The sequence below is a fragment of the Hyla sarda genome, chromosome 5 (genome assembly GCF_029499605.1).
Source record: "Hyla sarda isolate aHylSar1 chromosome 5, aHylSar1.hap1, whole genome shotgun sequence".
NCBI classification, from domain to species: Eukaryota; Metazoa; Chordata; class Amphibia; order Anura; family Hylidae; genus Hyla; species Hyla sarda.
In genome coordinates, this window is record NC_079193.1 from 340,140,786 (window position 1) to 340,167,410 (window position 26,625).

Genomic DNA, 26,625 nt, shown 5'->3' on the forward strand with positions numbered 1-26,625 from the left:
TCCCCTTCAGCCTATCATCAGCTCTGTGGTATTTCATGAAGTTAATAAAGCCAATTGTATCAGTCCTAAGGAGCAGAGGTATACGTCTAATTATATATATAGACGATATTCTCATCATGGCTCAATCACACATGTTGATTCTTCAACATCTCCAACGGACAATATCTCTACTCATTTCTCTTGGTTTTTCTATCAACTACAACAAATCAATATTTACCCCTTCAAGGAAAGTGGAATTTTAAGGTTTCATGATAGATACCCAAAAGACTATTCTGAGTCTCCCTCTCAAAAAATTATAAACTATTCGGAAAGAAATACGATAAATTTTAAACAAATAAATGATATCCTGACGGACTATTATTAAGTATAATAGGCCTGTTGTCAGCATCAGTTCAGGCCATTTTTCTAGCCCCATTACACTATCGGGCTCTACAACCTCTCAAAATCCAACATCTGAGACAAGGACAAGACTACTCAGACATCATAGTTCTCTCTTCCGTAGCCAAAGAGGAACGTCAATGGGCTTTATCATATACACGCCTGGAATCGCAAGACCATTTTTCATTGCACACCGGACCTCATTATAGAATCCGATGCCAGCCTTTTAGGCTGGGGTGCCCGTTACGGTCCTCTTACCTAAGGAGGGAAGTGGTAAGAGAAAGAGGCCGGTCTTCATATCAATTGTCTGGAACTCTTAGCAGGTTCCTTTGCTTTGAAAAGTTTTGCGAAGTACAGATTGCACTGTTGTATTTTACTGTATTTACTTTGACATATGGACAATATCTCAGCGGTTCAATACATCAACCGCTTGGGTGGCACAACGTCCAAAATATTGTCAGAAATCGCAAAAGATTTCTGGCATTTCTGTCTGGAAAAGAATATTACCTTAAAAGCAGATTACCTTTCTGGATTAGTTAACTCAATCGCAGATTGTAATTCTCGTTTCCTCACAGATTCCAGCAATTGGAAACTGAATTCTTCCGTTTTTTGTCTCTCAATTCTATATGGGGTCCCCTTTATCTTGATTCTTTGCCTCTCATTTGAACAGTCAACTTCCACTGTTCTTCTGTTGGCGCCCCGATCCAGAAGTCCTAGGAGTAGATGCTTTTCTACAAATATGGCCCCCCATTTGCTTTGATACCGAGAGTCCTTTCTAAGGGTAATAACACAACGATCGACAATGGTCTTGATCACTCCTTGGTTTCCCCAAGTCCTCAGTTTAGTAGTGGACACCCCGAAAATTCTACCAGTATTTTCTCTTCTCCTTCAGGACCCGTCAGGGAACCCCCACTCTCTAATCCAATCGGGCTCGCTATCCCTCATTGCTTGGTTGATCACGGGTCATCTTCAGCTGATTGCGAACTTTCACAGTCAACTAGAGAAATACACTCAGAAGCCTGGGCCCCAGGCAACCGTAAAGCTTACAGATCGGCCTGGGGATTTTGGGTTCGTTGGTGCTCTCAACGATCTCTGGATCGAGCATCTATCCATCATATACTGAATTTTCTTTCAGCATCTTTTGATTCAGGAAAAGCTTATAGAACAATAAATCTCTATCGTTCTGCTATTTCTGCAGAACACAAACCCATAGATTCTATTCCCTATTCGTAAACACCCTCTTGTATGTCGATTATTAAAAGGAATTCGCTTCAGAAAATTTCCTCTTCCGAAATATCAATCCACTTGGGATGTATCCCTCATTTCCAATCTTTTCTCCTCCTGGGAAGATAATGATTTTCTTTCTCTAAAACTCTTATCTATTAAACTTACTGTCCTTCTCTGTCTTGTCTTTATTAAGAGAATATCAGATGTTAAGACTTTAGATATATCTCATAGATCTTTTTCCCAACATGGAGTTCATTTTACAATATCTAGACGTAACAAAACCAATATTCACTCAGTGTTTTTATCCATATTTTCCTCTACACCCCAAATTATGTGTGGTTAGATGTTTAAAATCCTATGAACTCAAAACAGTTTCTTTACTTAACTCTTCTTTTTCCCATCTACTCATATCATACTGTAAACCTCATCTTCCTGTGTCATCTGCTACAGATGGGTTAGACAAGTCATGAGTATGGCTGGGATCGATACCACTAAATTTGGTGCTCATTCCACACGAGGAGCAATGTCCACTAAAGCCATTCAAACAGGAGGCTCTCTCTGATCTCCTTAAGCAGCTAATTGGTCGTCTGAATCTACCTTTAAAACATTTTACTTTAGACCAGAATCTCATGTTTCCATGTCTATTTTGTAATTTGAATGTTATATTTCTCTAATATAATATTATATAGCTTCTAACTTGCATATGTTGTGAAGCTTGTCGGACATAAAATTAAAGATTTTTCTAGTTTTTATGACGGAAAATATAGATTTTATTAACAACAGGAGGCGAGCAATATCCCTCCCTATATGATTGTTTTCCCCTCCCTTATGATATTTTTTCTTCTCTATTTCTTGGTTGTTTTTTCTCCGTTAAATCTTCTTCCGACAACCTCAAGTTTTACTTCCAGCCTTCAACTTAAAGGATAGCTCCCACCATCATGGTTTTTTTTCTGTCCCTGCCTATTGCCCTTCTATCCCTAACACCCTCCCTGCCTTTATTTATTTTTTTACTATTTTAAAAATGGCATTTAGTCTGCCTGGTAGTGTGCTCACTACCAGGCAGACTTCCCCAGCAGGCACCACGTCACTGATGCCTGCTGGGGGGGCCAACTTCCGCCCTTAGTTCTCCTAACAGGGAGCCTCCTGCTGTTTCACCACTACAACTCCCAGCATGCCCTGACATCTATTGGCTGTCAGGGCATGCTGGGAGTTGTAGTGGTAAAACAACTGGAGGCACCCAGGACAGGTGCTTCATGGGGGAAGGAGTGAGCCGGGAGCCGATGCGGGAGGGACGGGTGTGGGGGAGCCTCTTCCTGCCGCTCGGTGGGTAACACCCAAACACCCCCCCCCCCGTGCCCCCCGTACCTTGCAGCAGCGCCCCCCATCCCCCTCCGTACCTTGCAGCAGCGCCCCCCATCCCCCCGCACCTTGCAGCAGCGCCCCCCGCACCTTGCAGCAGCGCCCCCCCGCCCCCTGTACCTTGCAGCAGCACCCACCCGCTCCCCCGGCACCTTGCAGAAGCAGCCCCCCCCCCTTCGCCCCCCACACCTTGCAGCAGGGCCGTCGGCAAGTGCGGGAAGCCGATGCGCAGCCCTAGCCGTTACTGCGCCTGCGCAAAATTTCGACTGATGCCCTGCCGGAATCAGTCGGAATTTTGCAGTGACGTCACTCCGCACTGCATTTGGCCACTAGAAGGGCACTCGCCGAAGGGCCGAATTTCAAATTGCTTTTAAAATGTTTTAAAAGCATTTTTTTTAAATAAAAGTATATTAGAGATATGTTGTAATACTTAAGTACTACACCATATCAAAAATAATTTTTCATGACAGTGCCAATTTAAGATCTTCATCCAGGATCTATATGACTTCTGAACGTTTGACCTGTCCTACCCTACATTTTAACTACCAGTTGACTATGTTCCTGTTTCTGCACAACCTCCATGTACTCTTTTGGTTCGTCACATCACAGAAAGAGGGAGGGGCTTCACCTTACAGACTATTTATCACCTCTGATGTGATTGGCTACCTGTTATCACCTGCAGGGTTTGGTTGCACGTTAAAGTTTTCTTGTTTGTAAATTTTCATTAACAACTTTGCTGCTGTGAGTCAGTAAGAGAAAGAATTGTATACATTGTGAAGCCTCCTGTCGTTAATAAAATCTACATTTTCCATCATAAAACTAGGAAAATCTTCAATTTTCCAACATGTTAGAAAACATGAAACGTATCAGAAAATATGAACCTGGAACCTGTCATGAAAGGCAAATCAATAGGTTTCTGGTGCTGACCTGAATGTGGTAATGCCACACACGGGGGGGGGGGCTTGGGTAATGAGATGAAAGGGATGGTGAAATGGCACAACAATGGGATAATGAATGGCACGGGGTGGGCGATTGGACTTGTAAATACTTGTGATGTAGCTGCCGCCGCCATGCTGTGGCCTGGAAAAGAAAATCAATTTTCCTCCTTTAATCGAATGCACATGGGTGAGAACTGTTGCGAAATGAACCCGCAGATTTGCAACCGCAGCCACTTATTATGTTGTGGATTTGTGATTGATTTAATCACTTTCTGTGGATCTGTAAGATCGATGGTGAATCTGCAACATGTGTCTTTTGCTGTGTATTTGTGAGAGATCAGCATGAAAATATCCCTGTGGTATCACCCTAATGGGGTGTATTCAGTGCCTGGGGCAGCACGAGCTGTAAATACGCCCCCGATAAACCTACCAATCGAGCTGCCCAAAACCTCCATGAAATGAAACATTCAGCTCTGCTACATCTTTGGTTTTCTATGATCAGGCATTTCAGGATACAGAAGACGATCTGTTTTATCCTCCCTTTCACCTTTATCTAAGGTCAGGTAATGTCGTGTCTTTTACGGTATAATAAGGGCTTTTTATTATACATATTAGATGCAACATTTAAACTTTTACCTCATAAATTGTCTTTTTATTAAATGGGTCATATTACTTATTCATCTCTCCAGAGGACACTTATGCCCGGAGTGACTTTGTGTTTTATATTCCTATGTTGTCCCAGAAATAATACTTTCTTTTATTTAATCTACTCCGGACAAGAGCTTGAGGGCTCACATGTGCATCCGTATGCGCTTATACCACAATATACTGCTGTTTAAAAGTACATTTTCTGCCTTTGTATTAACGCCTTCACACAGCCATTTTTTTGCAGGCAGCAATACTACATATGTAATTATTTGTAGTTTAGAGTTATTTAAAAATGGGAAAGGGGTGATATCATTTTTTATTAAAGAGGATTTTTTGTACAGTTTTTGTTTACACGTTCTACGCTCCCATACTATTATAATGCAGTGTACTGTTGTTTCTGTGTTCTACTATAATAGTAGGATAGGGGATTGGATGTCTGACCACAGGGGCTGCACCCGGTGTTCGTTTAGAGCATAGGTGCAGCGTCTGAGGCTCGTGACGTCACGGCCATGCCCCCTCAATGCAAGTCTATGGGAGGGAGCGTGACTGTAGTCACGCCCCCTCCCATAGACTTGCATTGAGGGGGCGTGGCCATGACAGCACGAGCGTGGCGTGACCGTGACGTCACGAGCCTCCGCCCCGCATCGCCAGTCATCCGGCACGGAGCGAAGTTCAATCCGTGCACCAGATGTCTGGGGTGCTGGAGCGAAGTTCAGTCCGTTCACCAGATGTCTGGGGTGCTGCAGCCGAAATCGACGGGGGTCCCAGTCGCGGGACCCCCCGCCATCAGACATCTTATCCAATAAGATGTCTTGGGGCGGAGTACCCCTCTAACGATAAAAATAAAACTGCAAAAGTCAGTAGTAAAAATACATTTGTTTTAATTTCTTAATGCTGCATTATACACATGTGCCCTATACCAAAGACTGGTTTCACATGAGTGTAATATGGACACACAACACATTTTGTGGGACTGTTCTATGGCTGCAAATCCAGGCCTGATCTGACTGAAAAGCTTTATAGGTCCCTAAGGCTGTGTGGTGGTCCAGTATGGGAGATGTTACCCCGAACCCTTGCTGCCCTGTCCGGCAGCCTCCCTTCAGTGTCCCCTGGGCCCCCTTGTACATGTATCCCCCCCCCCCCCCCACCCTGTACATATGTTCTGTAATGTATTATAAAATGTCTTGTTGCTTTAAGAGTAATACCATGCGATATATCATGTGATTGTTACCCAGGTACCAGTGACCAGGTGACCCCAAGAGTGACCTATGGTCTCCCTGCTAGTCTCCCCCATATAAGCCCTGGGTGAAGCTTCGCTCTCTTTGAGCTCTGCTCTTCTGCTAAGCTGAGGTCCAGTGCAGTCGTCTAGTGTGTGTGTCCAGAGTGTTGGAGACCTCAAAGTCCAGTCCTGCAGCTACCATCAAGTCAAGTAAGATAAAGTCACAGCTTTATGAGTCAAGTCAGTCCCTGTCATCTGTCAGCGTGGTCTGCATTCAATTGTCCAGTCCTACTACAAGTCCCAGCAAGCCCTTAAGGTCTCTGAGTCACTGGTCACCTCTGTGGGCCCTGGCTGAACTGTGTAGACTTTACAAACTGTTTACCCTCTGTAAAGCTACCATTGTCCGTAACTTGGCATCGGAGTCATTATTGTCCCCGTGCCTGGCCCAGGATCTAGTGGTATACCTTCGGGTGGTTTTGAGGATAAACCGCGTCCTGGTGTCACAAATACAAGGGGTTAATGCCATTTGCCCCTAGGGTAACAACATCTGCCCTCATCACACCCCGTTAACACAGCTGGACCTTGTGGTCATACTTAAGGTGGTGGACGTGGGCTATATAAATTGGTAGAACAAAAAACTTTACATTCTCTTTCAAACAGCAGCGGCACAACAAGCTAAAAGGTTTCAGTTCACAAATGCGGGCACGATCCTTGATGGTTGCGATACACTCTGTATGGCACAGAGTTCCACAACTTAACTAGAATAGTGCTGGAAACACATGGGACTATTACGAGTCAGGTAAGGGTTGACTTCACACAGATCTCAGAACAGTGTTACTTTCACACATCATTCTGGAAAGTGACCCAGGAAAGCTGAAGGGCTGGAAACAGAAGCAATATCTTCGGTTGGACTGGGAGATTCTATGAAGTCAGGTGAAGAAGGTGCATCAAGACATGGAGCAGCCACAGGAGTAGGACTGATGCTTGGTGTAGCAACCAGTGGTGGTTGCCAGGGAGAAACAGCTATTGGCAGCTGGCTGGGTGGAACGGCTACTGGCAAATGACTGGGTGGAGCAACCAGTGGCGGCTGGCTGGGTGGAGCTGGAAACGGTATACCCCAATACATGGTAGGCTGATGAGAGGGGAACAAAGGAATGTCCATGGTGGGGTGAATTCCCTCTCCCGGCACGTATTCTCTCACTGGCCTTGCTGGAGGGGGAGTAGGCAGAGTAGGTGGAGTAGGAGGAGGTGGTCCAAGCATGTCTTCTTTCAGACACACTTTTATTCTGTTCCTGTGGACCACCTGCGGCTCGAACCCTTCTTTCTTTACCTCATATACATCCGTTTCAGGGTAAGGGATCGCAGTAATGGTATAGGGTTCCGTTTCCCACAATGAGTCCAATTTATGGGTCCTAGGGAATTTTCGGAGCCACACCTTATCTCCAAGCTGTAAGGGTTGAGCTGAAGCATGCCGGTTATAATCTTTCTGTTGGCGCCCCTGGACTTCGCCCATTTTCTTCTCAACAATGTTTTTGGCCTCCTCTATCCTCCATTGATGCTCCGACACCCAACCTCTGGAAACTTGAGGGGAATTTTTGAAAGGGACCTGCAGCCCGAAGGTCCGATCCTTTGGCAATTGGCCGTGTTGGCCCATCATCAGGAAAAAGGGTGTATACCCTGTAGAACAGTGGACAGTGTTGTTGTAAATTTCCAGAAGTTCAGGCAGGAACCGGGGCCACTCTTCGTGCTTTGAGACAGAGGCAGCTCTGAGAATTTGGATGAACACTTGATTGATCCTCTCACAGAGCCCATTCCCTTGGGGATGGTAGGTCGTCATCCGGAGCTTCTTGCAGTCATGCAACTGGCAAAGTTCCTGGAACATCTGAGCTTCAAAGGCTGTTCCCCGATCCGTGAGGACCGATTCAGGACACCCCAGAGGTTGGATCCAATGACGATAGAAGAGCCGGGCAGCCGTCTTGGCGGTAAGGTCCTTGACAGGGACCACGACCACTCACTTAGAGTAATGATCCACCATGGTAAGGGCATGGCAGTAGCCAGACCGAGTGGGGGCCAACTTCACATGATCCAAGGCAACAATCTGGTTCAGTCTCTCTTCGTACAGATGGGATGTAAAGGGGCCCTTGCTTCCCTACGGGGATTCTTGATAACATTGCACACGGAGCATTCAGCGCACCATTTCTTGATGTCTCCTCGCATCCCTATCGAGTAAAATCTTCTTCTGACAGTGGCTTCAGTCTTATGAACCCCGAAATGCCCGGACTGGTCATGATAGGCATTCAGGACCATGGCTGCATCTCTTCTAGGGACCATAATCTGATATATACGATCCCCGGAAACTGGGTCCAAGTAATTTTGGTATACCAACCCCTTGTGCAGGAACAGGCGATTCCTCTGTTGTCACAGCCGTTTTAATTCAAAGTCCCCTTGGGTCTTGTGAAGCCGAGTGGGCACTTTTTTGTGGAGGCAGTAGTCCAAGAGGTCCCCGATAACCTGGCTTTCGTCCTGAAGCCTTCTTCCAGGTAGATAAATCTTCAGGGACTTTGAGAGATCCAGGTTTGTCACCCTCCTGGGCAGTTAGAGCACTCTGGCTCACGAACATTCGGAAGAAGGGAGGCATCTCCACATCTTCCCACACATCCTCAGCAGGAGGCGCTTTCCCCAGAGCCATGCGAGAGAGTACATCCACGTTAACATTAGTTTTTCCGCTGCGGTACTTGATGTGGAAATCATAGTTGGCCAATCGGGAGGCCCAGTGTTGTTCAAGAGCCCCCAACTTAGCAGTGTTCAAATGGGCCAGGGGGTTGTTATCAGTGTAGACCGTGAAGGAAGTAGCAGCCAGATAGTCTTTAAACTTCTCAGTAATGGCCCAGAGCAGGGCCAGAAGCTCCAGTTTGAAGGAGCAGTAGTTGGCGTCATTCCTTTCAGCACCTCAGAGGTGTCGGCTGGCGTAGGCAATTACTCTCTCCTTGCCATCTTGTATCTGAGATAAGACTGCTCCCAGACCTTCGACGCTAGCATCTGTATATAAACGGAACGGCAGGCTGTAGTCAGGATACGCCAGAATAGGGGGTTCCACGAGGAAGTACTTGAGGGCTCGGAAGGCGTTTTATTGATCTTCGGCCCACTGTATAGGTAACCTCCCATTATAATTCTCCCGGGCAGTGCCTCTCAGTAACTCGGTCAAGGGTCCAGCAATTTGGGCAAAGTGGGGGATGAAGCACCGATAATAACCAGCAAATCCCAGGAAACTTCTGACGTCTCGCACTGTTTTGGATCTAGGCCACTCTCTTACAACACTCACTTTATCCGGATCAGGCTGGACTCATTGGGCACTGATGTTTGATCATCGTGGTCCTGCCAATGTCTGTGGGGAACTTGCCGAAAGCCTCTTGATATTGTTTAGCTACTTGGATGACTCCTTCCACCTGTTCCCTGGGGGTATCTTCGTCCCCTATTTGCAGTTGAACCCACCAAGGTTCCGCCGGACTCTGATCAGGTCCTCGTTGGGCCACTTGTGACTTCGAGACCACATCTCTTGCGTCCAAATGGTGCAGTTTAGCCACAGGGGTATATTTGGGTAGCCGGATGGCAACTTCAGAGAGATTAATTAGTCTTACCGGAGCTTTCCCATTTCGTACTGTTACCAGGCTTCTAGCTGCTCGCACCAAGGGACAATCTTCCAGTATGATGGGCTCCAAGAGCGCTTGGTAATCTTGATTTTTCACCCCAGGTCAGGCACGACACCAAATAACTGTCTCCGTCTGTGGCTGCAGAGTAACAGCGCGTATGTCTTGAATCCTGACTCAACAGATTTCTCCTTGATGATTCACAAACTTCTGTTCTGCTTGGAGGATTTTGAGGTGGTGTTGTGCAGCTCGCCGGCCTGGAGGTGACAAGTGAGGGAGAGATGCATGCAGTGCACAGACAATATCATCAAAACAGTGCCTCATGATATTCATTCCTAAGATGAAGTCAGCTGCCCCTTCATCCCTAACATTGGTGACAATCACTCCCTGCCTTTCTAACACATGCTCTCCCACCTTCACCGTAGGCTCCCAGTAGCCATGTCTGGTTACTGGTTTCCCGTTCCCTGCGATTACTCTAAATTCGGCTTCCTTAGGCTCACACAACCTTTCTGGGCCCCAATACTTATAGAAAACTCCATGCAGAATAGTGGATACCTGAGACCCCGTATCTATTAGAGCTTGCAACCGGATACCTTCAACTATCACCTGTATATAAGGACAAGGAGCAACATACATAGACAGTCCTTTCTTGTCGCTGGTTGGTTCTGGACCTTCGGCATCTACTCCTGGGGTGCGGTCCTCGACCCTAGGGGACGCCCGTTTAAAGCCCAGCATTGGCTCTTCCAGTGTCCATTCTTGTTACAATAACTACAGACAGGTCTCTGACTTCCAGGCAGTCTCACAGGAGGGGTATTCGGTGGATCAGCTGGGCGGGGGTCCGGTTTCTTTCGGTGGAAGTGCTGCAGATCTAGGGGCATTGGGCCGGTCAGCCATTTCCTTAAAGGCCTTGGCTAACTGTTCAATGTCCTGCTTAATGTCTTGTAGATCAGCTGTCCAAGGGCTAGAAGAAGGTGTTGAAAGGGCAGGCTGAGAAGGGACAGGTGACTGGGGCGAGGGCCCCGGAGATTCTGTAGTGGGAACACTAGCCTCCTCTGTCTGGGGGCCTGATTCGATCACTTTAACCGCTTGTCTCTTAAAAGCTGGGAAGGCCATGTCGGGATTTTGCAGAGCTAGCATCCTAAGTTGGGCCTTGTCCCATTTGTTCAGTGCCCCTTCTATAAAACGGTCCATCAGTACTCGGTTGCCCTGATCAGGCGTGATGCCGTCAAGCTACTGCACCGCCTCTAATGCACTCTGTAAAGCTACTGCATATGCTCTGAGAGTCTCACCTGGTTTCTGACGTTGTTCATATAGTCTGAGGCATACCTCAGAGGGGGAATGAGATTCAAACACCTGAGAAAGTCCTTCAAAAATCTGTCCCACTGTGGCTTTGTCAGCCGCTGGCCAGGTGCGAAGTTCCTCCAAGGCAGGTCCCTGGAGCTGTCCCAGAAACAACTGTATCTGTTGATGGGGCGGTAATGCATAAAATTCGAAGAGGCTGTAGAACATTTCTTTAAAGTCTCTCAATGTGAAAGGGTCACCATTGTAGGTGGGAAGCACAGGATTCCCCAAGAAGACAGGTGCAGCAACAGGGGCTCCCAATACATAGGGAGCGGCTGGAGGTGGACTTGCTGGATCCTGCTCTGCCTGTGACGAAGGTCTTGCTGGAATCACAGGGAGAGCACGTCTTTGTGAGGTAGAAAGCATTGGTGAAGGCGGCAGCACCCTTCTGACTAGTGGTGGGGACCCCATTGGTGGAGTCACTGGAGCATCGCCCCCCTGTTGCTCAGGCGGGGACTTTGGCGCTGTAGGCTCTGACATTGTTGTATTGGGTATGCTGGCCCTTTAAATAAATCTTTGATTCCTAGGTCCCGAGGAGATATGCAGTTGTTCTCTAATCTGGAACTTGAGAACGTAGATTTAAAATTTGAGAGCGGTGACTTGAAACTCAATAGCCTTCAGTTGAAATTTGAGTGTGTTGATCAGCAGCTGAAGTGACTCTATATAGGATTTCAATTTGGCAATCTGGTGTCTCAGAGTCCCGTACTGTTCCGGCTCTTTTCCCGGGCTGGACTCTCTTTTTTGATCTCCAGCCCTAGGCTCCAACAAAATGGCCGCCGCGGCACCGAGGGCTTCAGAGGGCGGGTCGCTGGAACACGCGCGCAGGAAGGCCCCGCGCTGACTTCAGCTCTTTCTCTCAAAACTTGCAACTCCGCTGTACTCTTCGCCTCCCCCTTACTTTACATGCGCACTTCCTCCACACAGCACCATGCTCGCAACCCCGTACACCAGAGTATAAATCACAGTACATGAATAAAGTCCTTTACTTTCTGGGGGGGGGGAGTACAACTTCACTAGTGGCAACAGCAGTAGGCACACACCCGAATCCTGTTCGTGCGCCGCCAAAAAGGCTTGTGGTGGCGGAATTGGGATAAAGCCTTGTGGGGGTGTAGGGTAGTTAGGGTGTTGCTGTTCAGGATAGTTAAGGGCGCTGTTAACCCTTGTCACTCGTGACGCCAGGGTGAGGGTTAAATGCTGTGTTTCTTGATAGGCCTATTGCCACCCTTCCCAAGAGCAATAGGTGATGCAGAAATAAAGGATTGTCCACAACCACTGTTAACTGAAAACTTGCAGGAACTTTTACTGAAGAATTTCTGTACATGCAGCAATAGTAACAGTCCAGATAACAGAGTCTCTTTGCATATAGCTTGAGCAGCGATTGACAGTTGGTTGGGATCAGATAAGCCCAATTTAGCTTCTGAAGGATTATAAAGCAGAGATCCGCTGGATTTAGGAGAGTATTTAGGTCCAGTGATCTTGCGATGAGTTGCGGGGAATTGCTTAGTCTATCCGCTATGTTATAGGCCTAGGCCGCAAGGCTTTGGCCTAGTAAATCGTTTTGTAAGCTGCGGAGGTCCTACCTCTTCCAGAGTCAGCAACCCAAGAGAGGGATCAAGATGGCGCAGGTCCCTTATATGGGCAGGGGCTGGCCATTTTGGATTGGTCCGTAACAACTGTCACTCACCGTTACAGTGCATTGTGGGTGAACACGTCACGGGAACCTCCAAAGGTCCCGTAGCAAAACCATAGAGTTCTAACCTAATCACGTGACCCGCAGGTCCTGCTACGCTCAAACAGGTAGGCAATTAAATATATACATATGTATACTTATATGAACTTCTATATACTGACTAACTAAGGGGTGACAAGGGGAAAACTACAAAAGAGGGACCCCGACGTCCTAGGGACCCTGACTATGGGGACCTCTATAAAGGTAACGTATACAATACGGTACCGGGACACCACACTTGCATTCAGAGGGCAGAGCGTGACGTCACACAGGGGCGGGGCCGTGACATCACAATGTTCTAACGGGGTGCTGCATGCAAGATCACGGGGGTCCCCAGCGGCGGGATCCCCGCGATCAGGCATCTTATCCTCTATAGGGGATAAGATGTCTTAGTGCCAGAGTACCCCTTTAAGGTATGGGATTCAGTTAAGAGACAGGGTGCACTGGTGGCCGTAGACAAATGATGTTTTTCAGTACATTCATTATTTCTAATTAGAATATCCCTTTAAAAAAAAAACTTTAGTAACCATTCAGAGACTGCATTATATGTTTCTTTGGTTCTCTTTGTTTATATTCACGTTTTGTTAACTTATTACTTTATTCTTGGGTGTTTCTTATCATGGTCGGATCAAATATGTGCAGTTTTGGTGTGTTTTTAATAAATTTGCATGATTATTTATTTATTTACAATCCCTCTAGGGGATTTGAACATGTGATCATATGATCGCTTATATGGTACAACATGATACAGTACTGCTATATTACAGTGTTATATACAAGTCAATGTTACACTGACAGGCAGCCTTGCGTCTGATGGATATGATGGATTTGTTCTGATCCTTTTATGACTAATTTTTCAGGATTTTTTTTAGTCATTAACTTAGAATGGATCAGTGAGGTTTCTGTCAGGTATTAGTTGTGTTTTTCATGCTGGCTTCCATAATGCAGTATGCTATACTGAGGCTGACATCAGAGCCTCCATTACAGATTCCACTGTATTTTATGGAAAAAATTGCAAAAAAATTTGAAGGACCCTATTTGTTTATAACCAACTTTATAGATAGGAACAGAGCCTTAAACAAATGTGAACACAGCTGTAGGGGTTAAAGGGGTACTCCCCTATCCAAAGAATAGGGGATAAGATGTTAGATCGTGGGGTTCCGCTGCGATCTCCGGGCCATCACTCCTCCCATAGACGTGAATGGAGGGGGTGTGGCGGCTGGGATCGCCAGTCATTGGGCATGCAACGGAGTTCGCTCCATGCACCGAATAACAGGGGTGCTGCCGTTGGGGACCCCCATGGTCTGGTCTAAAATCTTTGATTCTGGCCATTGCAGCGAGTTGTTCATTTTATAATATTTTCTGCCTACATCATAAACCTATGGCCCTGTGCTGGAAGGGGTTAAAGATCAAATATATATATAGATGGATGATTGACGACACTGGAACTTTTCTGTGCTGTTATAATATGGGATTTGCAGAACTGTTCCCATTACATATAGTAACCAGAGAAGGGCACTTCCTCTTCTACAAGCATACTGTGCTAGTCTTGTCTGGATTGTATGAGAATTTTATGACTGTTGAGACCCAATTACCTCCTAGCAGGCTATAACTACCCCTCTCCCTTACTACAATAAATAATTAAATAATAACTAACACAACAACAATTTAACTTTTCCGTGGGTGGGAATCGGCCACAGCTTTATTTATAAAATTACTTATATAAATAACAATTTAACTGTAACAAAGACACCGATTGGCTTCTTGCCAACCCGAGAGGTGCTGCCACACTGTCCTGTGTGGAGGTCTACCCCGCGTTGACCCCGCTTTCACCGTCTTCTTACCGTCAAGCAGTGACTTACAATAAACAGAGATACAAAAAAGGGAGGGAGGGCAAAACTCTGGGTCCTGGGCAGATTGAGGGGGGAAGGGAGGCACCACAGCTATAAATACCCAGAGGAGGGCCCCTGAAAGCCCGGGAAACTATTAAACCCCTGATTGGTGCACTCCTTCCCCCCCACCCATGGGACAGACCACTATAGTTACTGACAAGTTTTACAGGCGGGGAGGGGGCTAAAAACCTTGCCTGTATATTTCTTAACCCCTTAACTGCTCACCAGTCAGGGGGCAAGCTAGTTATGCACAGCTTGCCCCTACAGACTGTTGAGACCCAATTACCTCCTAGCAGGCTATAACTACCCCTCCCCCTTACTATAATAAATAATTAAATAATAACTGACACAACAACAATTTAACTTTTCCGTGGGTGGGAATCGGCCACAGCTTTATTTATAAAATTACTTATATAAATAACAATTTAACTATAACAAACACACCGATTGGCTTCTTACCAACCTGAGAGGTGCTGCCACACCGTCCTGTGTGGAGGTCTACCCCGGGTTGACCCCGCTTTCACCGTCTTCTTACTGCCACGGAGGAGACCAGTTAGCCCTACACTGGGCTCCGACCCCACCCAAGAAATACTGGAGAGCCAACACCTGGGGCCACCTCAGCCCCCGGACACACCTAACACATTTCCTCCCCAGGAAATCCGCCCAACACATTTCCTCTCCAGGAAATCCGCCCAACACATTTCCTCTCCAGGAAATCCGCTCAACACATTTCCTCTCCAGGAAATCTGCTCAACACATTTCATCTCCAGGAAATCCGCTCAACACATTTCCTCTCCAGGAAATCTGCTCAACACATTTCCTTTCCAGGAAATCCGCCCAACACATTTCCTATCCAGGAAATCCGCCCAACACATTTCCTCTCCAGGAAATCCGCTCAACACATTTCCTCTCCAGGAAATCCGCCCAACACATTTCCTCTCCAGGAAATCCGCCCAACACATTTCCTCTCCAGGAAATCCGCCCAACACATTTCCTCTCCAGGAAATCCGCTCAACACAGTTCCTCTCCAGGAACTCCGCCCAACACAATTCCATCTGAGGTACCTGCTGCCAGGATCTATTTTTTTTTTTTTTTATAACTCTTGTGTGAACTCCTCTCTCAGACTCGCCCATACACTGAAGAGTGCTGCAGCACTCACACCACCTTGCGGAAAGCCGCTCGCAAAACAAAACACATATGGGAAACACAAACTGGGCAAAAATAGCAACCCAACATGCAGATCGCCAGTGCCCCACGAGCTGCACTACCCTCTCCGTAAACCCAGCCACCTCCGCCGGCCCCGACACAAAAAGAGAGCGAACCCTGAACTCACAACACCCCATCCTATCAAAGAAAAGCAAAAAAAAAAAAAAAACGCAAAACGGACAAAAAACCTGGAATTGAATAATCGGGGGCGGGGAGCAAAAATAAAAAAAAGGGGGGGGGGGGCCCAGTCATCAGTAGGACGACAACCGGAAAAACAGTAATTCGCGGACCCTCATGCAGCACAAGCTGCGTGTCCCGGATCGCCTAAGCAGTCTCGGACCGACGGCCTGCAAGCACACGAAATAGGCACTCAAAAACACATCCGACACCCAAGTCCATTAGAAGGAGACGAGGAGAAAGGAAGTGCCCCATCCACATAGCCCAGAAAAAAGCCAGTGCAAAACCTCGGATCAGAAAAGCGACGCAAGAGCGACAACCAAAAATCTGACCCACCAAGCGACCCAAAAACTCAAGAAAAAACGGTCGCCGACAGCAAGGCCACCCACTCGCGGGCCCAGCCCCTAGGTATACACCAACATCCCACCAACGGCAGAGCAGAAAAGAAAAATCACCCCCCGCCATGCTCCGTGCGGCAACCGCACCCCACTGGATCGCAGCACAGCGGGAAAGCCGCCCATCTTTTTTTTTTTTTTTTTATAATAGTAGGTGATTCACATGAACAGGTGGAGAGTACCCAGCATCACATACTAAGTACACAGCCCAAATCTCGAACCTCCTTGGAGAGGCCACACAGCAGTTAACCCGTTATCACATCCTATGAAAACGAAATAGGAAATCAAAAATCAGAGCCTCATAAGGTTACCATAAGGGGCATTCCATGTATGAAAAACAAATCCCCTATCCACAGACACAATTGGAAGACTCCCGGACCCTCCTCGACTGTAGACATCCCGGCCTCCACACCAACACCAACCACTCGCAAGTGCCTTACCGTGAGTGTGACCAAGTCGCAGGAGCCACCAAAGCGGACCAAGAAATACACCACTCTGCACGATGAACCAGGGGCCAGCCACACGAGCAAACCTTCCGACTCCACCCGAGGGAGCAACCTCCGGAATCACTGCCAGAGAAAAACGGGACAAAGCGTCAACACCCAATACCGACCCCAGGGAGCATAGCCCCAAAATAAATCGTAACTCCAAACAGCTTGAAGAACTAGGTGCAACAAGCCGAGCACAGGAAGAAAGCCGAAAGAGATAATAGCAGTGACAACGCCCCGAATGTTAGACCGACAACACGCCACGATCACTCAAATCACACCCTAGAAAAGAAGAAAAGTATCACCAAAGTAGAGCGCAACCAAGCGCAGGGGCCACGCCAACCCACACAGTATCGTTACAATTCTAGAACATGAGCTGCCGAATCAACCAAAGTCCCACAACCAACACCAAGGGAAAAGCGCAAACAAAACCCAAGCATGGCAGAAACCCACTGACTACCAAGACACTCAGGGGTAAACCACCCTGCAGCACCACTGGAAAACCAAACACCACACCAACAACCAACCAAACCAGCCACATCTGAGAACAGAGCGAGCTCCCCGTGAGCCGCAACGGGGGACTGAAAGATGGCCTGTCCACTGCATGACTCATGAAAAACCCCAACCAACCGAAACGTCAGCCCTTAGCGCACCCGGGGCACAAATGCAGGGGCACAGATACCACACACCCTCGGCAGCCAGAGACAACCTGCAGGAAAAAAACTCCGCCCAGAAGCATATTCCCCGTGGAACATACAGTAAACTAGCAAGGACCGGAACCAGGGCACCTAGCGAGCCCCAAAGAAATCAAAACAGAGAAAACGCAATCACTCCCTGACCATGGGAAAGCAGCAGACCAACGCCAACGCAGCATGCGGAAGCCATGCTAATCTTTACTGTATCATTCCAATTTTAACATATGTGCTGCTGAAGCGAGCACAAAATATGGAACACTTCACAAAGTTGCATGTCACCACAAGGCAAGACAAACGGATACTCAAGCAAAACCTTTTTTCCCACCGGAGACTCAAGCGAAACCTACCCACCGCCACATCAGCTAAAGCACCCAGCACGACATACAGGAGTCCCATGCCTACCAGAGATTGGGAGCAAAACAGGAAAAAACATCAGACAAATACACTAGGACAAATGGAGCAGCGGAGAGAGACTACAACAAAGATGGAGAGAAAAACCAAACAAAGGGGGAGAAAACCAAACAAACAAAACCGTAAGTGGGTGTCAGCCACCGATCCGGGATAAGGAAACAAGCCTCGGGAGCTAAATCCACCAAACCCCGGCCACCCAGAGTTTAAGGCCAAAAGACCACTCACCCAAGCGCGCACTGCGCAAGATGAAAGAATAGACGTACCCAACTCACAACCAGAGACCAACACAGACATACACCCATATCCGAGACCCAAACTCAACAAACACACGGGAACAAAAGGACGAACACTACACAGAAAGCAGCCATAAGCACACACCAGGGAAGGGGCCAAGCCCCGCAGCATAACACTCACCAATTCCAGAAAATGGAGAAGCACAACAGCTGGAAGGACCACTTCACCACTGCCGCAGGCATGGGACAAGGCACGCTGGAGACCGCCGGGTCGCAGGCACTCGGCCGCCGCCCGGAACAGCGCTGGAAACCACGCCAGGAAACCAGCAGTAGAGGACTCCGAGGCACTGTATGAGGCAGAGGAGGAGGAGGGAGAACCCCTGCGGGAAGAACCGAAACACCTACTCCCTGCAGGTGAGCAGAAGGTCCAAAAAACACCGCCTGTACCGCCTCCCAGGGCCAGAGCGAGAGCGGTGACGAATAAGTCTATGCTGCCATCTGGCCCCAGAGGGGGAAGAGCAACATCAAATCAGGGGAGCACTCCCTACCCCTCCACGGGGGGCACTGGAGAGGCAGGAGGAAGAAGGACAGCAGCGGCAGCAGGAGGGGGGGTTGGGAACTTGGGGCGGAGAGGTGATGGGGAGGCAGGGGGGCGCAGTGGCTGCAAGAACATGGGAAGCACTGGAAAAGCGTAAGGAAAAAGGGGGGCAACAGCAGCCACTGCAGCAGGGGGAGATAAGGGGGGGTGCTAGTGTGGTGGGGGTGAGGAGCTGGGTAAATGAGTGGGGACGATATGAGGGCTCATTCATTTTGCGCCGTGATCCAAAGTTGTCCGCGGTACCAGTGTCGTTGCGATCAGGTTTTTTTTTTTTTTTGCTGTGTATTCATATTTTTGTGTATAAAAAGTGATCAAAATACGCTATTTTGGACTTTGGAATTTATTTAATTTATTATAATTTTGACATTTTCTCTTTTAAAATTTTTTTTTTTGTGCGTACGCCATTGACGGAGCGCATTAATGGAAGATATATTTATATAGTACGGACATGTACGCACATGGCAATACCATATGTGTGTTTTTTTTTTATACACAATTTTTTTTTATTTTTTTTATTGCTTTTTATGTATGGGGTAAAAGGGGGGGGGTGAGAGGGTACAAGGAACGAGCAGGGAAGAGGGAACAAGGAAACGGGCAGGACAGGGCTCACAGGGACTACAGGGGAAAGGAAGGCAGGGACTGTGAGGGGTCCGCCAGCCTCCAGAACCCGCCGCGGGAACAACAGGAGGGGAGGCCAGCTCAGCCACAAGCGAGCATGCCAGCCCTCACCCTCCTGCTCCAGCCGGGCCATAACTAAGGGGAAGACACATACCAACCAGCAGTCAAAACTCCGGGTCCTGGGCAGATTGAGGGGGGAAGGGAGGCACCACAGCTATAAATACCCAGGGGAGGGCCCCTGAAAGCCCGGGAAACTATTAAACCCCTGATTGGTGCACTCATTCCCACCCACCCATGGGACATACCACTATAGTTATCGACAAGTTTTACAGGTGGGGGATGGGGCTAAAAACCTTGCCTGTACATTTCTTAACCCCTTAACTGCTCACCAGTCAGGGGGCAAGCTAGTTATGCACAGCTTGCCCCTACAATTGCTGAGTAATAATATATTTGAATGTCAACAGGAAACAATGGTTCAAAAAACATGCATAAAAATACACTTCAAATAACCTTCAAAAACATGTGCAAAATGTATATTACCTCCGCCTTGTCACGGCGTGTGAACAGACCCTTAGTCTAGATTCACAAGCCGGGAAAGCAGAAGATTACACTTAAAAATTGCTAAGTAGCGCAATTTTAACGGAATGTTCCTCGGGAAAATTTCCCACAGACAATCCCTAAAAAGTGGACGCAGGTAGAACAAGCCGGCACCAGGACCGCTTGGAAATGCTCGGTCTCTATATGCTTTCCGAGAAGATTCCGCAGAAAGAAGTGATATGTCAATTCTTTCCGCAGAGGACGGAATCGGGATTTCTGCAGCAGATGTTTCCACCCTGTATACAGTACAGCAGAATCCTATTGAAAACTAAACTGCAACGGACTTTCCGAGTGGAATTTTTTAGCCGGATTCCCCTTTCGAAATTCCTGTTGTGTGAGCATGCTCTTAAAAAAGGGTAAAAACTTTAAATGGATGCTAAAGGCCCGCTTACACAGAAGAATTTTCGAGTAGAATCCAGTGGAAAAATTCAGCTTGGAAATTCAGTTGCATCAGAGTCCTTTTGTTTTTAAAGGGATTCTGCTGCACACTGCATAAAAGTTGTAAATGTTTGCCCAATGTCGCATATTATTAGAAAACAGAAATAAAAAAATGGTTTACTGAAGGGAAATTTCAGGAAATGTGTACAGCATAAAATTTTATCAAATGCCCTGGGACCACGTAGTAAATATGCAGAAGGATATGTCCGGCACTCAAGGCGTGGGGATAAAATGCTCGTCTTTATTAAGTCTCGCACAGAAAACACATACGGGAAAGTTAACTGGTGCATTTCGCACCAGCCGATGCTTAATCGTAGACGTCTACCATTAAGCACCGGCTGGTGTGAAACGCGTCAAACAACTTTCCTGTATGTTTTTTCTGTGCGAGACTTAATAAAGACGAGCATTTTATCCCCACGCCTTGAGTGCCGGACATATCCTCCTGTATACTGCTGTGAAGCCGAGGGCAGGACTTGCGGGTCGGTAGCACAGGTGTGCGAGACGATAAACAGCACAGGTGTGCGAGACGATAAACAGCACAGGTGTGCGAGACGATAAACAGCACAGGTGTGCGAGACGATAAACAGCACTGGTGAGCGGCGGACTTAACACATATACATTTGCACTTAGTAAATATGGTGCACACTTACAGCAAACAAAATAAAGGTGGAAAAAAAATAATTTCCCCCAATGTGCTTATATGTTCATTCCGATGCCGCACTTTCGGTAAAGTCCAACTTTGATCGGCAGTCACGGTGTGTGGTTAGTAGTTATGGGGGAGGAGTCAACTAGTCCCGCTATCCACGCTCTCTACCCCTCAGGCTTGATTGACATTGAGATTTATCAGAACCTGCGCAAAGGAAAAGTTGCCCAGTTGCCCATAGCAACCAATCAGATCACCTTTAATTTTGCAGAGGCCTTGTTAAAATGAAAGAAGCGAACTGATTGGTTGCTATGGGCAACTGGGCACTTTTTCCTCTGCACAGGTTTTGATAAATCTCCTCCTCTATGTACCAGGAACACTATGCAGAGCCCAGCACTTTTGGGTGTCAAACAAGCCTGAGATGGAGGAAGGATGGCTCGGGCAGCATGACAATACTACAACTCGCCCCTCCACCCTGGCTATTTGCCACAAATTTGGACTGTCAATAAAAATATGGCTTTAGAGAAAACATACAGACAGAACGCACTACCGCTCTCTAGTAATGGGGGCGCTATTTAGGGCAATAGGGAGCTGACAGCTAAGAATGTAACATGATGACTACTTCTCTTTTCACAGCAAAAGCAGCTGAGAATCGAAGAACTATTTATTCCAAGAAAGACGGAGAATGTCTACGAGACCCAGATGAACTTCAATGTGTTCGAGCCTCAGTGCACCCCGGAACCGCAGCTCTCGCTTACCGCTACCTGGATCCCTTTGGCCATTTTAATCGGCGTTTTACTATTTCTTGGTCTGATCTCCGCTTTCCTCGTACAAATGAAGTTGTCGGTGATAGCGGCATTCTATCCTGACCGAGCCGCTGAGAGAGTCACTTACCTCCATAACAAAATACTGGGAGAAAGAACATTACTGTTATCATCGTCTAAAGGCAGACAACTCAAGTATATTATTTCCCAGGTAAGATATTATACATGTCCATAGTTTATTTAGTCTCAGGGATAAATTTACCTTAAAGGGGTACTCTGGTGGAAAACATTTTTTTTCTTAAATCAACTGGTGCCAGAAAGTTAAACAGATTTGTAAATGACTTCTATTAAAACATCTTTAACCTTCCAGTACTTATAAGCAGCAGTATGCTACAGAGGAAATTCTGTTCTTTTTGAATGTATTTTTTGTCTTGTCCACAGTGCTCTCTACTGACACCTGATGCCCGTATCAGGAACTGTGCAGAGCAGGAGAAAAGCCCCATAGCAATCCTATGCTGCTCTGGACAGTTCCTGACATGGACAGAGGTGTCAGTAAAGAGCACTGTGGACAAAACAAAAAAGAAATTCAAAAACAACTGAATTTTCTCTGTAGCATACAGCTGCTAATAAGTACTGGAAGGGTAAAGATATTTTAATAGAAGTAATTTACAAATCTGTTTAAAGGGGTACTCCGGTGAAAACCTTTTTTCTTTTAAATCAACTGGTGGCAGAAAGTTAAACATATTTGTAAATTACTTCTATTAAAAGATCTTAATCCATCCAGTACTTATTAGCTGCTGAATGCTACAGAGGAAATTCCTTTCTTTTTGGAACACTGATGACATCACGAGCACAGTGCTCTCTGCTGACATCTCTGTCCATTTTAGCAACCATGCATAGCAGATGCATAGCAGATATATGCTAAGGGCTGCATGGTGGCTCAATGGTTAGCACTGCTGCCTTGCAGTGCTGGGGACTTTGGTTCAAATCCCACTAAGGACAACAATAAATAAAACATTATTATTATTATAATAACATCATCAGAGAGCATTCCAAAAAGAAAAGAATTTCCTCTGTAGTATTCAGCAGCTAATAACTACAGGAAGGATTAAGATTTTTTAATAGAAGTAATTTACAAATATGTTTAACTTTCTACCACCAGTTGATTTACAAGAAAAAAGGTTTTCACCGGAGTACCCCTTTAACTTTCTGGCACCAGTTCATTTAAAAAAAAATAAATAAAATACCTTTCCCACCAGAGTACCCCTTTAATGTGCCAGACTCTCCCATGGCAAATGAAGTCAGGGGAGAGAAGGATCAGACATGTTGGATTTCAACTGCAAAATCCTGTTACCTGTATCCATTTATGCTTGGTTAAGTCAAACATGCATGTGTATGCAACCAGGGTGCCTACCGATGTTGCATAACTATAACTCCCAGCATGCCAAAGGCTGTCCGGGCATGATGGGAGTTGTAGTTTTGCAACAGCTGGAGGCACCCTGGTTGGGAAACACTGATATAGAGGGATCAGGAGAGATGGCTGTCGACAAATATCTTAAAGCCATACCTATCTGAAGGTGTGACATTTTTTGGTGGACTGAGTCTATGGTGCCAGCACATGTAATTCCAGGATTTTTAAGTCACAGATTATATTATGAAGACAGTAACTAGAGCCACACACCATAACATAATATTATTACTTCAAATAGAAAAAACAGATATGGTCGCACATCCACAACATGCACCATGATCTAAGGCTTCTCAGCAACATTTATTAAACTAACAGGTCGTTAGTGTACTTTGTGATCATGAAGTGCAAGCCCAATAGCCACATCACGGCCACCTGTATGTAGTGGGTCCCTAACGTCCCTGGCATAAAATGGCGCAGCACTGAGTGGCGACCACCACCGCCGCAACACCAGTGGCCACAGGGGGAATGACCCACTGGCAGAGCAGCCCCAATGCCACTCAAACCAGTCACCGCCCAGTGCTACGCCATTTTATGCTAGGGACGTTAGGGACCCACTACTTACAGGTGGCTGTGACGTGCCTAGTGGGCTTGCACTTCATGATCATAATGTACTCTAATGATCTGTTAGTTTAATAACTGTTGCTGAGAAGCATTAGATCATTGTGCATGTTGTGGATGTGCGACCGTGTCTGTTTTCTCTATTTGAATTCACATCATATTATTACAGTGACTCACATAAGCGTGCGTTCACACGGCCGTTTGCCCCCGTTCCGTTTCAAAACAAAAAAACGGATTTAAAAAAAACGTTTTTCAATCGGTTTTTTTTAAGTATGAAAAATCAGCCACCTACAGACTCCCGCAGCCAAGACTACTACTACTCCCATCATGGAACAGACTTGTTTCCATGGTGGGAGTAGTAGTTCCTGGCTGCAGGAGTCTGCCAGTGGCTGGGGAGGCTATATTAGTGCTTGTACTACTACCCCCATCATGGAACAGACTCTGTTCCATGATGGGGGTTGTAGTACAGGGGCTGAGGGATTGATCGCACCGGGTCTCACTTATGAGACCCGATCCGATCAGAAGTTATTAAGCAGGGGAGCGGGCGGAAAGGTCCGCAACCCTGCGATCACTGATTTATTTTACTTTCATTTTTAAATTCCCCGCGGGGAGCTCTGAATGGCGGGTACTGAGGAGCCATTCAGGGCTCCCTGCTGGGTTTTTTAAAATGGACAATGTATATTAAAACCACTGTGGGGGGCAAGATATAAAGCGCTATATATCTAACCCCCCAGCGCATTTATAAAGCTATAACCCCCGCCAGCGCAAAAATATATACCCCGCAATATATATACAGTGGGGATCAAAAGTTTGGGCACCCCAGGTAAAAATTTGTACAGTGGTCCCTCAACATACGATGGTAATTCGTTCCAAACGAACCATCGTTTGTCGAATCCATCGTATGTTGAGGGATCCGTGCAATGTAAAGTATAGGCATCTTTACTCACCTGTCCCCGTCGCTCCGGACCAGGTCCTCACCGCTCCCGCTGCTGTTCCAGGGGCTCCCGCTGCTGTCCCGCTGCTCCGGTGTCTTCTTCGCAATCCTCCGGTGTCTTGCGCATCTTCTGCAGGGTCCGGGCCTTGCTTTCTGGTGAAGTTATTACGCTGCTGCGCCGGCGCGGCGAGCGTAGTGACGTAATAACGATGCCGGAAAGCAAGGACCGGACCCTGGAGAAGATGCGCAAGACGCTGGAGGATCGCAAAGGGGACTCGGAGCAGCGGGGATAGGTAAGTGAACCTGCTGGGGCACATTACACTGCTATCCGACAGCAGCTTAAGCATTTGCGCTGTCGGATAGCAGTTAATGTGATGGCCCCGACATATAAAAACATCGTATGTCGATGCTGACATCGACATGCGATGGCCTCTGAGAGGCCATCGTATGTCGATTTTATCATATGTCGGGGCCATCGTAGGTCGGGGGGTTACTGTATTAATGTGCATAAAGAAGCCAAGGAAAGATGGAAAAATCTCCAAAAGGCATCAAATTACACATTAGACATTCTTATAATATGTCAACAAAAGTTAGATTTTATTTCCATCATTTACACTTTCAAAATAACAGAAAACAAAAAAAATGACGTCTGCAAAAGTTTAGGCACCCTGCAGAGTTAATATCTTGTACTGCCCCCTTTGCAAAGCTGAGACCTGCCAGTGTCATGGATTGTTCTCAATCATCATCAGGGTAGACCAGGTGATGCCAATCTCAAAGGTTTTAAATGCCCAGACTCATCTGACCTTGCCCCAACAATCCGCACCATGGGTTCTTCTAAGCAGTTGTCAAGAAATCTGAAACTGAAAATAGTTGACGCTCACAAAGCTGGAGAAGGCTGTAAGAAGATAGCAAAACGTTTTCAGATGTCAATATCCTCTGTTCGGAATGTAATTAAGAAATAGCAGTCATCAGGAACAGTGGAAGTTAAAGCAAGATCTGGAAGACCAAGAAAAACATCAGACAGCACAGCTCGCAGGATTGTGAGAAAAACAATTCAAACCCCACGTTTGACTGCAATCCCTCCAGAAAGATCTGGCAGACACTGGAGTTGTGGTACACTATTCCACTATAAAGAGATACTTGTACAAATATGGTCTTCATGGAAGAGTCATCAGAAGAAAACCTCTTCTAAGTCCTCACCACAAAAATCAGCGTTTGAACTTTGCAAATGAACATATAGACAAACCTGATGCATTTTGGAAACAAGTTCTGTGGACCTAAGAGGTTAAAATTGAACTTTTTGGCCGGAATGAGCAAAGGTACATTTGGAGAAGAAGGGGAACCGAATTTAATGAAAAGAACCTCTGTCCAACTGTTAAGCATGGGGGTGGATCAATCATGCTTTGGGGTTGTATTGCAGCCAGTGGCACAGGGATCATCTCATGAGTAGAAGGAAAAATGGATTCAATAAAATGTCAGCAAATTTTGGATGCTAACTTGGTGCCATCTGTGAAAAAGCTGAAGTTAAAGAGAGGATGTCTTCTACAAATGGATAGTGATCCTAAACATACCTCAAAATACAGATTACATAAAGAAAACTGAAGGTTTTGCCATGGCCTTCACAGTCTCCTGACCTCAACATAATTGAAAATCTATGAATAGACCTTAAAAGAGCAGTGCGTGACAGACAGCCCAGAAATCTCAAAGAACTGGAAGACTTTTGTAAGGAAGAATGGGCAAAGATACCTCAAACAAGAATTGAAAGACTCTTGGCTGGCTACAAAAAGCGTTTACAAGCTGTGATACTTGCCAAAGGGGGCAGTACAAGATATTAACTCTGCAGGGTGCCCAAACTTTTGCAGACGCCATTTTTTGGTTTTCTGTTATTTTGAAAGTGTAAATGATGGAAATAAAATCTAACTTTTGTTGACATATTATAAGAATGTCTAATCTGTAATTTGATGCCTTTTGGAGATTTTTCCATCTTTCCTTGGCTTCTTTATGCACATTAATACAAATTT

General features: G+C 46.5%; 1 protein-coding gene across 1 annotated transcript in view; it reads left to right on the forward strand.

Annotated features, from left to right (window-relative positions):
• The window catches only part of DCSTAMP (dendrocyte expressed seven transmembrane protein), a 52,427-nt gene that overhangs the window by 16,033 nt on the left and 9,769 nt on the right, over positions 1-26,625 (forward strand). The window contains exon 2 of the mRNA XM_056523023.1: positions 21,520-21,852. Coding sequence (XP_056378998.1) covers positions 21,520-21,852 — 333 coding nt within the window. The remainder of the gene's footprint in view (positions 1-21,519; positions 21,853-26,625) is intronic.